We start from the raw sequence: 13,690 nt of genomic DNA, 5'->3' as shown, positions 1-13,690 counted from the left end.
AACGGGCCTAGCGGAAGTCTGGAGGCTTCAGTTAGACCTGTATGCATGCGCGGGTGATGGGCAGTGTAGGGGGATGTGCGATGCATGGGAACAGTCATGGTTGTGCGCATGTATGGGAGAGAGAGCACTGTATTATGGGTGTGGGCACATGTGCGCTTGTTATTGCGCCCATGCACACATCCTTTTGGCACCCAAGCCAAAAAAAATTTGCCATCACTGTTCTAGGACTACCTCCATGGCATAGAACTAACCTTCCTGGTTCTGTTGGTCCCAAGTTGAGAATTTGAGATTCTCCTCTTCTCGAGTGATTCTGAAGGGATTAAAAAAAGAGTTTTTTATTTGATGCTCCGTCACCATGGAACAGTTTTATCTGTTTATATTTACCATTTAAGCAAGTGGTCCCCTCCTGTTAAATATTCAAAGCAGAATTTTTCCGTACAGCCCTTAGTAGCATTCATTAATTTCAAATTTTTAAAGGATTGGATGTGATCAATCAGTTCAGATGCTGAGACTGTTTATGTAATTGTGTGACCGATTTACATTGTTTGAATGGACTTCGTTCAGTTTTGTGATGCCCCACTCCCACCCCAGCAATTCATGGAGAATCAGCAGTATATAAATACTGTAAATTATTTTATTATTATTATCTGCGGAGAGGGGCGGCATACAAATCTAATAAATAAATAAATAAATAAATTATTATTATTAATAATAATAATAATAATAATAATAATTAGATTTATATGCCACCCTTCTCCAAGGACTCCGGGAGACTTACAACATATAAAAAAGATAGTACAGTGATCCTTCATTTTTCACAGGGGATGTGTTCAAGACCACCCATGAAAAACGGATTTCCGTGAAGTAGAGGAAAGATATTTTTTTATGTATTTAACAAGTATTTGGACTTTTAAAACCCACCCTTTGCATTAAACAGTCACTCTATAATGTTTCTCAGCTGGAACTACATGTGATATCCTACTAGTTTCTTTAATACAGTACTGTATAGTAGTTCTGTAGAAGAATTTTATGAATTTTTAATGGATTTAAATTTTTTAATGGATTTAATGGATTCAAGCCCCCTTTGAAAATCCGTGAAGTAGCGAATCCACAAAAGATGAACCGTGAAGTAGCGAGAGATTACTGTATACATTGAGATACAGTTAATTTGAAATTAAAAGTTACATTTTAAAAAGTTACATTTAAAAATTAAAAAAAAATCTATTAAGATACGCACATATCCATTCAAGCAAACTCATTATACATTCAGTGAGTAGTGCTTCTAGTTTTTTGAACATTTGTGAGCGCAAGGCCCAACCTGAAGTCACCCTACAATTCTTTTACAAGCGCCAACTGAAAGGGGACCAAATAGATCTTATGTGCTGGCACCCTGGAGGACAGGGGAGGGGGGAGTATTCCAAAACATTTCTATGTTGTAAGTCACCCCGAGTTCTTGGAGAAAGGCGTCATATAAATCCAATCAATCAATCAATCAATTCAAGATGGCGGTTGCACCTAACTGAAGTCCCTCCCCATCTATATACTGTATATGATGCCCATAAAAAGAGTTGGTGCTTCTATTGCAAAATCACACATCATCATGGCTTTTTGGAGACACATTCTGATTACCGTAATTTTCGGAGTATAAGATGTACCACCGCCACCCCAAAAATAGAGGATGGAACTGTCAATTTTATTTTTATTTATTTTATTATTTGGATTTGTATGCCGCCCCTCTCCGAAGACTCGTCTTATACACTGAATGTAGCCATTTTTGCTGTCCTGAAGCCCTGCCCCCATTCCATATTTGTGAAAAATGGACCCGTTTTTCACAAAAATGAGGTGGACCATCTGGGAAGCCTGCAGAGAGTTCCTGGGGACTGGAGGAAGGCAAAAATGTCCCAATTTTTGCACAAAAAAGTCCCAATTTTTGCACAAAAAAGTCCCAATTTTTGCACAAAAAAACCCCAGGCGAAAAACGGGGACATTTTTGTCATCCCCCAGCACCCAGGAGCTCTGTTGCCAGACCCTTTGCCCATCCCATTTTTGTGAAAAAGCGGGGTGAAAAACAGCCTTTTTTTTTTTTTTTTTTGCAAAAATTGGGTTATTTTTGCCTTATAATTACCTCATCTAGCATGACTGGAGGAGGAATTCTGCGAGTTGAAGTTTACCATTCTTAAAGCTGTCAAGTTTGAAGTTTGTAAAAAGTGTACATGGTTGCAAAAAGTATACATGTTTGTAAAAAAGTATTCTGCTACATGGTATTTTATTAAATAATGTATTACTACACCATTGATTCAGAATACTTTTCCCCTTGTTTTCCACCTCTAAAATCTAGGTGCGTCTTATTATTTATTCATTTATTCATTCATTCATTCATTCAATCATCCATCCATCCATCCATCCATTCATGTATTTGACTTCTATGCCGCCCTTCTCAAAGCGACTTATACTCTGGTGCATCTTATACTCCGAAAAATACGGTAGATTTGGATTTGACTTGGTCCATGTGGGCACCCATTTCCAATACATGATTGTGAGTGGGGTTTGTCTAACACAGGGGTCCCCAAACATGGCAACTTTAAGACCTGTGGACTTCAACTATGCTGGCTGGAGAACTCTGGGAGTTGAAGTCCACAAGTCATAAAGTTGCTGAGTTGAAGACCTCTGATCTAACATTAAATCAGGCCCTTCTATAACTTACTCCATTACTGTATCCCACATCCCCCAGTATGGAATGAGAGACAGCAGGCTTGGCCTCCTTCTTGTGAAAACCCTCCGAGGGGCCTGACTGATGATATTCTGTCCTTCCTTGGTCACCTTTCCTCAAGACTAAGCACCTTGAATCCTTGACTTGGCCCCCGTCGGATGTAGACTTCTAGTCCCCTTCGCCCAAGTGGTAATAGTCTTAGGTTGGAAGGATGCAACAAAATGGACAATACAGAATTGGTACCGGTACATGGTGGAACACATTCAGTTTGAAATTATGGATACAACGATGAATATGATTAATGAAAAAACTGATGGGAAGATGGGACAGGGTTAGAGGTTTTATGGTTAGTAGAATTCGAGACCAAGTTATAAAGAATAAACTTGGAATCACTCTATAATTTTTAAACATGGTCATGTTCTTGGTTTAAAATAATATAAATCAGTGCACCCTTATTTCGGTGGAGGGGTCTGAATGAATGATGTTGGGTGGTGGGAGTGGTTGGGTGGTCTTTTGTGTAGTGTGTATCTGTTATTAAAAATTAATAAAATTTATTTTTTTAAAAAAGACTTCTAGTCCCCTTTAACAGGTGAAAGAGAAAACCGTAAGTTGAAGGCACTATTATAGTCTCTCCTTTTCGAGTTGACAACCTGGGATTATATTTACTTGCAACGATTGGCACGCCTCGTTTGGGGAGCGCACCTCGATTGGCATTCCTTCCAGCTGTGGCGTCAAGGATCACGGCACAGCTGGTTGGCCATGTGGATGTTTAAAGCTGAACTTGCTCTTTGTCCAACAGGAGCGTGCATGGCAAAGTGGACGCCAGAGAACGCCCTGAGCAGGCTACAGGCTGAACTGGAGAACGTAGAGTCCAAAGTGGAGGTGAGTCCAATGAGGAACAAGCTAGGATGGCTACTCCAGGACTGCTGCCGCCAGAAATCCTCTTTTTTATATATACATAAAAGGAATAAATTCTTTCTCTGAATCTTCTTCCCACGTAGAGATAGGAGCAAAGTGACTCTAGGCCAGTGTTTCCCAACTAGTGAATGCTGGCTGGGGAATTCTGGGAGTTGAAGTCCAGATATCTTCAAGTTGTCACGATTGCGAAACACTGTTCTAGGCCACCTTTCTCCATCCCAGCCCATCAAAAGTTACCTTCCCAAAAGGTGTGACAGACAAGGAAGGGAAACAAGAGAGTTTTCCTCCGCTTCTGTCTAAGCTTGAGAAGAGAGACTTTTTAAAAAACTTTGTGCTTCACAGTGATGGGCTCCTATGGGTACGGTCAGGTACACAGAACCGGTAGTAAAATGTTGAATTTTTTTCTTTTTTTTTCCCTTCTGAACTCTGGGTATGTTTTTCCTATCGCAGTAAATGAGGTTGAATGTGTATAATTTTAGAAGAGCTGTGCATGTGTGTGTGTACATACACATACAGTTCATATAGTGGATGATGTATATTTTTGTGTGTCTGTGTGTAATATGTATGTACGCAGATGGCATATATGGCCGGGGGCTATTAGATCCTTGCCCCCGGCCAATGAATTTGTTGAGAGAATGTGGAGTGAATGGAATGATTGCCTTTTTTAATGCTTTTTGGGGTTTTAGATTTTAATAAATTAATTGGATTTAAGGTAATTCTACACTGTTTATTATATGTTGTGAGCCGCCCCGAGTCCTCAGAGAGGGGTGGCATAGAAATCCAATAAATAAATAAATAAATAAAATATATACATAGAATTAAATGTACAAGAATGGTGGAAGGTCTTAAGCATATAACATATCAGGAAAGACTTAATGAACTCAATCTGTATAGTCTGGAGGACAGAAGGGAAAGGGGGGACATGATTGAAACATTTAAATATGTCTAAGGGTTAAATAAGGTCCAGGAGGGAAGTGTTTTTAATAGGAAAGGGAACACAAGAACAAGGGGACACAATCTGAAGTTAGTTGGGGGAAAGATCAAAAGCAACATGAGAAAATATTATTTTACTGAAAGAATAGTAGATCTTTGGAACAAACTTCCAGCAGACGTGGTTGGTAAATCCACAATAACTGAATTTAAACATGCCTGGGATAAACATAGATCCATCCTAAGATAAAATACAAAAAAATAGTATAAGGGCAGACTAGATGGACCATGAGGTCTTTTTCTGCCGTCAGTCTTCTATGTTTCTAAATAGAATATTTTGGATGTTTAGGAATAGTAAATAGATAGGAAAATTGTATCTCTTTGAGGTGAGGAGAGGCCAGGCACCTTAACCCTAATCCAAACTCTTGAGTGAATGATGTCAAGTTGGCCACCGGTAAGCCAGTCACATGACCTTTAAGCCACCCCCGGGTCACATGATCATCAAACCACTCCCACCTGGTCACATGGACTGCAAGCCACACCCACAAAATAAGCCACAGTGTAGTAGTAAAAAAAATTGCAGCCCTTCACTGGGCTTCAAGGAGGTGCAGTGATTATGGTTTTTCAAAGCTGCATCTCTTAAGAATTGGCTCGTGGCCAGTATGGAAATTTGAACAGCCTTTTAGCTGCCACAAGTTTTCATTTTTCTGGCTATAGTTGCAGACCCTTAACATATTGAACTGGGCCAGTGAAAGATCTAATGACTGCATTCCCAGAACATTATCAAACTTGTGTAGGGTTAACTTTAGGAACTTTTCTTTTTATCTGTAAGCTGAGCACTCAAGCTCTTTGACTGGTTTTGGTTCATATGTATTGTGCATTTTTGTTTAACAAAAAATGTGTTAAGTATAACAGGTTTTGTTTGCTTGCTTGCTTACTTATTTATTCACTCATTCATTTGACTTCTATGCTGCCCAATCCCGGCAGGGCAGTTTACAACAAAATATAAAAATACAGTTAACAATAAAAAAAAGTGCAATATAAATTAAAACAATAACCCCAGTAACAAAAACTCACAACTCAGCAATCCAATCAATACAACATACCATTCAACTCGATTTGGCTGTGAAAGATGTAAATTCATGGCCCTCAGGCCTGCCAGCAAAGCCAGGTCTTCATAGCCTTTCGGAAGGCCAGCAGTGTGGGAGAAGTACAGACATCGGGCGGGGAGAGTTGGTTCCATAGAGCCGGGGCAGCCACGGACAAGGCCCTCCCTTGCGGCCCTGCCAACCTGCATTATTTAGTCAGAAGGATCCGGAGAAGGCCAACCCTGTGGTTTCTGGAAGGTATACAGCAGGAGACGGTCCCATAAAGAGTCTATAGCAGTCATGGTGAACCTTTTTTCTCTTGAGTGCAGAAAGAGCGTGCAGGTGCACTATTGCGCATCTGCGAATGCCCACACCCATAATTCAATGCCTGGGGAGGGCGAAAACACCCGGAGTCCCTCTGGAGGCCAGAAACGGACTCTTTCCCAACTTCTGGTGTGCCCAGTAGGCTTCTGTTTCACCCTCCCCAGGTTCCAAAGGCTTCCCTGGAGCTGAAGAAGGGTAAAAACGCCCTCCCCCATCCCCTCGGAGGCTCAATGGAAGCCAAAAATGCCCTCCCAGAATCTCTGTGCGAGCCAAAAATCAGCTGACCGGCACACACATGGCCATTGGAGCTCAGCTAAGGCAACAGCAGATATGGCCCCGTGTGCCACCCATGCCATAGGTTCACTGTCACTGGTCTATAGGTTCAATGTGTTGTGCGAAGCCTTCCTTGATGTTATTACTATTACCATTATCAACAACAAATATCAAATTAAACATGTTGGGCTGTTTCAGTGGTGCTCAAGCTATGGAACGCCGTCCCCTCCTTGGGAGAGAGAGCAAGACACTGAGAGTGGAGGTGAGGCATGATGTTTTAGGGACATATAGGTCCCTACAGCATTTATATGTTTAAAAAGCCTCCTTCGCATCAAGCTGAAATCTGGTGGCACCCGGATGCACCCAGGCTCACCGTTTGCCTGCTTCAAGGATTGTTATTCCCCAGCCTTTCTGTCTAGTCCAGGGGTAGGCAAAGATGGCTCTTCTATGACTTGTGGACTTCAACTCCCAGAATTCCTGAGCCAATCATGCTAGCTCAGGAATTCTGGGAGTTGAAGTCCACATGTCATAGAAGAGCCAACTTTGCCTACCCCTGGTCTAAGCTAAGGAATTCCAGGAGGTCTCTCATCCAAGTCTTAACAAATTGATGCTTGGGGTTGGACTAGAACAGGGGTCTCCAACTTTGGGAACTTTAAGACTTGGGGCTGGCTGAGGAACTCTGGGAGTTGAAGTCCAAAGTCTAAAAGTTCCCAAGGTTGGAGACCCTTGGACTAGAACACTTCTGAGGCTCCTTGCAACTCTATGATTCTTTGCTCCACTCTATGTTCTGTGTTCTAACTTAGCTTTCCAGATCAGTCAAAGTTAGCTGAGTGCTGCCATCTGCTGGTTACCAGAGTTTTAGAGTCTCCCATGTAGCACACTCCAACTGCTCTTATAATGAGCTTGCAATGAAACAAAGAATGCCATACAAGCAGTAGCGGGTTGCTACCACTACGGATCAGGATGCCACATTGGTAGCGAAAATTGAGCTGCGCACACAGCTTTGTGTCCCTCGCGTGCACGTGCGCGCATCCGAATGAGATTTTGCTCCTGTGCATGTGCAGAAGCAAAATCTCGCTCGGACACGCACATGCGCATGCCAGAGATGCAAAGCTGCATGCACAGTGCACCAAGCGTGGCAGGAATTGTGTACAATTAGTCCTCTGCTTGTGACCGTTCATTTAAGCAACCTTTCAAATTTACAAATGGTGCTGAGAAAGGTGACTTATGTATGTATCTCTGGAAGGAGTTCATTCCAGAGGGCCGGGGCCGCCACAGAGAAGGCTCTTCCCTAGACCAGTGATTTTATTTATTTTATTTATTAATTGGATTTGTATGCTGCCCCTCTCCAAGGACTCCGAGTGATGGCAAACCTTTTTTCCTCAGGCACCAAAAGCATGTGTGCATGCACTATTGTGCATCCTTGACTGCCCACACCCATAATTCAATGTCTGCGGAGGGCCAAATTGCCCCCCCTCCCCCGGAGGCCAGAAATTGCCTGTTTCCCAACTTCTGGTGGGCCTAGTAGGCCCATTTTTTGTGCTCTCCAGACCAGAGGCTTCCCTGGAAACGGGCTGAGGAACTCTGGGAGTTGAAGTCCACAAGTCTTAAAGTTGCCAAGGTTGGAAACTACTGATCTAAGCCCTTAACACTGTGTACCTGGCTGTTAAATGTCAGTGCAGTGCGTGTCTATGGACACACATCTCTTTGTAGGGGATTTTGCATCTTTGCTTGCAAAAATATATATATATATGGTCAAGGGGCTAAGAAAATAGAAGGAACCCAGATTCCAATTATGCTTGTTAAAGTTTTGTGCTGATTTGAATGTCTCGGAAAGAACTTGTTTCCATTCTTAAATGAGATAAGAAACGTGGGGTTTTCCAACTGTTTTGGACTCCAGCTGCCATCAGCACCCATTGGCATAACGGTGCTCCAGGAATTGTATTTCAGGACAACTGAAGGAAATTGGGATATCTGTCAATGTTTGCAATCTTGTCCCAGGGTGTCATTCTCCTCCCTCTATTCCTTTGGCAAATTTTGAAGGTTGCCTTGGAGTTTGCAGCTTCCCTTAAACACCTTTGGAGCCAATACCGGAACCGTCTTCAGAGCGCGAATCCCAGCGGCCGATAAGGTTCACAGAGTTGGCCTTCTCCAGGTCCCGTCGACTAAACAATGTCGTCTGGCGGGCCCCAGGGGAAGAGCCTTCTCTGTGGTGGCCCCGACCCTCTGGAATCAACTCCCCCCAGAGATTAGAATTGCCCCCACCCTCCTTGTCTTTCGTAAATTGCTTAAGACCCACCTGTATCGCCAGGCATGGGGGAATTGAGGCTTATATAGTTTATGTATGGTATGCTTGTGTTGTATAGTTTCAATGATGGGTTTTAGATGTTTTTTAAATATTAGATTTGTCGTATTGTTACTATTGTTGTTGTGAGCCGAGCCTGTGGAGAGGGGTGGCATACAAATGTAATAAAGAATTATTATTATTATTATTATTATTATTATTATTATTATTATTATTCAAAATAATAATAATAATAATAATAATAATAATAATAATAATAATAATAATAAATTAGCAATTCCCTATAATGGGACCGTCTTCTACCTCACACTTCCCAACAGAACCCACAGGGTTGGCCTTCTCCAGGTCCCGTCAGCCAGACAACGTCAACTGGCAGGGCCACGGGGGAGGGCCTTCTCTGTGGTGGCTCTGCTTCATTGGAGTCAACTTCCCCCAGAGATTCACATTGCCCCAACCCTCCTGGCCTTCCAAAAGGCCTTAAAATACATGGCTTTGCCAGCAGGCCTGAGGCCGTTGAGTTATAATATTCTGCTCCGGCCTAGCATTGTTGAATGTTGTTTAAGGATGGGAGTTTGGTGTTATTATGGTTTTATTATGGGGGTTTAATTGTTATTTATTGTTATTACGGTTTTATTACATACACTGCCCAGAGTCCATTTTGGAGTTGGGTGGCTCATAAATCTAAATAAGTAAGTAAGTAAAGTAAAGTAAGTAAATACATAACAGTGTTGGCAAACAACTTTTGGCTCAGGTGTCAAAAGGGTGTGTGTGCGTGTGATAGCACACGCCCGTGTGTCCACACCCATAATACACTGCCCTACCCCCATGTATGCGCACAATCCTGACTGTTCCCGTGCATGCGCACAACCCCCCAGCTGCCCATCCCCCGTGCATGCGCATAGGCCTCACTGAAGCCTCCAGACTTCTCATAGGCCCGTGGGACTGTTTTTCGCTCTCCCAAGGTTCAGGGAAGCTTCCTGAAGCCTGGGGAGAGTGAAAAATGGCCCAGCGGGCCAACCGGAAATTCAGAAATGAACTTCCGTTTGGGCCATTGGGCCATTTTTCACCATCTCCAGGGTTTAGGAGACTGTCCTGAGGCCTGGGGAGAGTGAAAACGGCCAAAAAGAAGGCCGAAAATCAATTGGCATTCATGATGGAATTAACATACAACAATGCCACGCATTGCCCTAAGACAGTGATGGCAAACCTATGGCACGGGTGCCACAGGTGGCACGCAGAGCCATATCTGCTGGTACATGAGCCGTTGTCCTAGCTCAGTTCCAACATGCATGTATATGCCGTCCAGCTTATTTTTGGCTCACATGCCCTCTGGGAGGACGTTTTTGGCTTCCAGGGAGCCTCCGGAGGGATGGGGGAGAGCATTTTTACCCTCCCCCAGCTCCAGGGAAGCATTTCGAGAACGGGGAGGGCAAAACATGAGCCTACTGAGCCCATCAGAAGTTGGGAAACAGGCCGTTTTCGGCCTCCAGAGGGCCTCCAGGAGGTGGGGGAAGCTGTTTTTGCCCTCCCCGGGCATTGAATTATGAGTGTGGGGACTCGCACATGTTACACATTAACTTGATTTTTTAATTAACCCACATTCTAAATTTGCACAAAACATTAAACTCTGATAACATTATAGAGGGCCTTGAAGACCTGGTTCTTCTCCTAGAGTTTGGCCTAGGGCAGAGGTGGGGAACAATGGCCCCTTTATGACTTGCGGACTTCAACCTCCATGGAAGATGCCAATGGCTGGCTCAGGAATTCTGGGAGTTGAAGTCCACAAGTCATAAAAGGGTCATCTTTGCCCCCTCCAAACCTGGATTAGGGTGATTGGACCCCTAATGAGTTCGATACTGGCCAGATTTACCATCTTTTTTCTTCATTGGTTTTCACCGGTTTGTTTTTGTCTGGTATTAGTAGATCCTTGGAACAAACTTCCAGCAGACGTGGTTGGTAAATCCACAGTAACTGAATTTAAACATGCCTGGGATAACCATATATCCATTGTAAGATAAAATACAGGAAATAGTATAAGGGCAGACTAGATGGACCATGAGGTCTTTTTCTGCCGTCAGTCTTCTATGTTTCTATGTTTCTATATTATAATAATAATAATAATAATAATAATAATAATAATAATAATAATAATAATGTCAACACAACACAGCAAACGAGATCACTATGCTGGATTTCGTATTTCATCACCAGTCGGGTGATTATTATTATTATTATTATTATTATTATTATTATTATTATTATTATTATTATTATTATTTAGACTTGTATGCCACCCCTCTCCAAAGACTCGGAGTGGCTCACAACATTGATATGTGGTATAAATTAATATATGTACCAGGTTTTCATGTAGTGGCTTCCAAGTCTGAAAGTACAACTCTCCTACCATTTCTTTTTCCAAACTGATAAGTTAGGGAGGTTCCTTTTTGAGGTTCTTCCGTTTTCCTGTTTTACAGCTGCAGGCTCTCCCACCACTTACCTAATTGTTCCCCAAGCAGCTTATCTTTCCCTCCACCCATCTCCCAGACACCATTCCCACCAGGGGTGGATTCCACTTGCCTCCCCTACCAGTTCGCATGTGCAGAGTTTTCTTTGCTAGCCATTTTGGAGGAGTGGAAACTGGAGGACCGGTTTGGGGCATGGTTCAGCGAGCAGGGGCAAATTTCCACCACTGGTTCGGGCAAACCAGTCCAAACCAGTGGCAACCCACCACTGATTCTCACATACCATCACATCACCTGTCCTCTGCAGGCTTACAGGGGCCTTCGTTACACTCCCTTCTTCAGTTTCTCCCACAATAAAAACTTTAATGAGCGCTGGGAGTGACTGACCCAAAGTTTTCCTCTGAGCTTCCATGGTTATGGATTGACCTGAACTTGAATCTTCTCGGTCTTTATCCAACACTCTTAGTCATTAATTAACAGTCTCAGCCATTGTATATATTGGCTGCCTTTATTGGATTGCTTAAAAATACAACCAGGGAGATGGAGGAAAACAGAGAATCTAATCTATGTAAACAAGCTATGTGAGACTACATTTCTAAACAATGGACCCAAAATTTAATTTCTTCTGTTTACTAAACACTGCAATACATTTTCAGCAAAAGTGAGCCAACAAGAGTTTTAGAAAGCTCCCAGAAATAGCAGAAATAAGTTTGGAATGTCTTTCTATAATCACAGCAAGTACAAAAAGAATAGGGAATGCCCTATACAGTGTTCCCTCGATTTTCGCGGGTTCAAAGTTCGCGAAACGTCTATACCACGGTTTTTCAAAAATATTAATTAAAAAATACTTTGCGATTTCCCCCCCTATACCATGGTTTTTCTCGTCCGATGATGTCATATGTCATTGCCAAACTTTTGTCTGCCTTTAAAAAACATTTTTTTAATAAACTTTAATAAATAAACATGGTGAGTAATAATCTAAACGGTTGCTAAGGGAATGGGAAATTGTAATTTAGGGGTTTAAAGTGTTAAGGGAAGGCTTGGGATACTGTTCATAACCGAAAGTAGTGTATTTACTTCCGCGTCTCTACTTCACAGAAATTCGACTTTCGCAGGCGGTCTCGGAACGCATCCCCCGCGAAAATCGAGGGAACACTCTATGCAAACTAAGGGGGGGAAATGTCAATTTCAGATGTCTATGAAGAGTCTGATGGAATGAAAGAAAAAATGCTATATGAAAGAACACAATCCCTCCCTTGCTATTCCTACGCTCATTTCTGCCTTTAAATTCACTGTGCCATCCCTCGTGTTACAGAGGGCTTTAATCAGAATCCATTTGGAATACTGTGTCCAGTTCTGGAGACCTCGCTTAAAAAATAAATATTGATAAGATTGAGTGATTCTGGGGATGGGCAAGAAAAAAATTACAAGATCTGAAGGACAAAATATATCAGAAGAGATTGGGGAGACTGAATATGGATGGCCCCGAGGACAGAAAGGAAATGCAGGGACAATATATTCAGGCTATTAATAAAGTTGGAACAAACTTCCAGCAGACGTGGTCGGTAAATCCACAGTAACCGAATTTAAACATGCCTGGGATAAACATATATCCATCCTAAGATAAAATACAGGAAATAGTATAAGGGCAGACTAGATGGACCATGAGGTCTTTTTCTGCCGTCAGTCTTCTATGTTTCTATGTAAAGTTCTAGAAGGCAGTATTTTCAGGATTAAAGCAAAAAATCAAGAACAAAGTGGACACAACCTCAAATTGATATGAGGGAAGCTCGAAAGCAAGGGTAGAAAGTCTACAGAGAGGGGCGGCATACAAATCTAATAAATAATAATCAATAATAATAATAATAATAATACTTCACAAAAAGAGAAGTGGAAGCTTGGAGTTATCTCCCAGCCGAAGTAGTCAGTCAGTCATCAGTAACAGAGTTTAAACATGGTTGGGATAAATATATGTCCATCATCCGACAAAAATTAAAATAAATAGCAATAGCATTTAGACTTATATACCACTTCATAGTGCTTTTACAGCCCTCTCTAAGCACTTTACATAGAGTCATCATATTGCCCCCAACAGTCTGGGTCCTCATTTTACCCACCTCAGAAGGTTGGAAGGCTGAGTTAACCTTGAGCCGGTGGTGAGATGTGAACTGCTGAATTACAGAATAGAGTAGAATAGAATAGAATAGAATTCTTTATTGGCCAAGTGTGATATGCTCTCAGTGTACATAAAAGAAAATACACATTTGTCAAGAATCATAGTACAACACTTAATAATTGTCATAGGGGTCAAATAAGCAGTGAAGAAGCAATCAATATTAATAGAAATCTTAAGGATACAAGCAACCAATTACAATCATACGTGGAAGGAAATGGGTGATAGGAATGATGAGAAAAAACTAGTGGTAATAGTAGTGCAGACTTAATAAATAGTTTGACAGTGTTGAGGGAATTATTTGTTTAGCAGAGTGATGGCTTTCGGGGAAAAGCTGTTCTTGTGTCTAGTTGTCTTGGTGTACAGTGCTGTATAGCGATGTTTTGAGAGTAGTAGGACATGACAGTAGTTAGCTGAAGTTGCCTGCAGTGCTGCACTCTAACCACTGCACCACCCCGACTCTGAATAATAAGTATAGTAAAAATAACCCCCAAAGGTCAGACTTGG

General features: G+C 42.1%; 1 protein-coding gene across 1 annotated transcript in view; it reads left to right on the top strand.

The window, feature by feature from the left end:
• The window catches only part of VPS37D (VPS37D subunit of ESCRT-I), a 31,613-nt gene that overhangs the window by 15,140 nt on the left and 2,783 nt on the right, over positions 1-13,690 (top strand). Inside the window, exon 3 of the mRNA XM_070735048.1 lies at positions 3,510-3,592. Within this exon, the coding sequence (XP_070591149.1) occupies positions 3,510-3,592 (83 nt within the window). The remainder of the gene's footprint in view (positions 1-3,509; positions 3,593-13,690) is intronic.

This window comes from Erythrolamprus reginae, chromosome 1 (genome assembly GCF_031021105.1).
Source record: "Erythrolamprus reginae isolate rEryReg1 chromosome 1, rEryReg1.hap1, whole genome shotgun sequence".
In the NCBI taxonomy this organism is placed as follows: Eukaryota; Metazoa; Chordata; class Lepidosauria; order Squamata; family Dipsadidae; genus Erythrolamprus; species Erythrolamprus reginae.
This window is presented reverse-complemented; position numbering and strand designations above follow the sequence as displayed.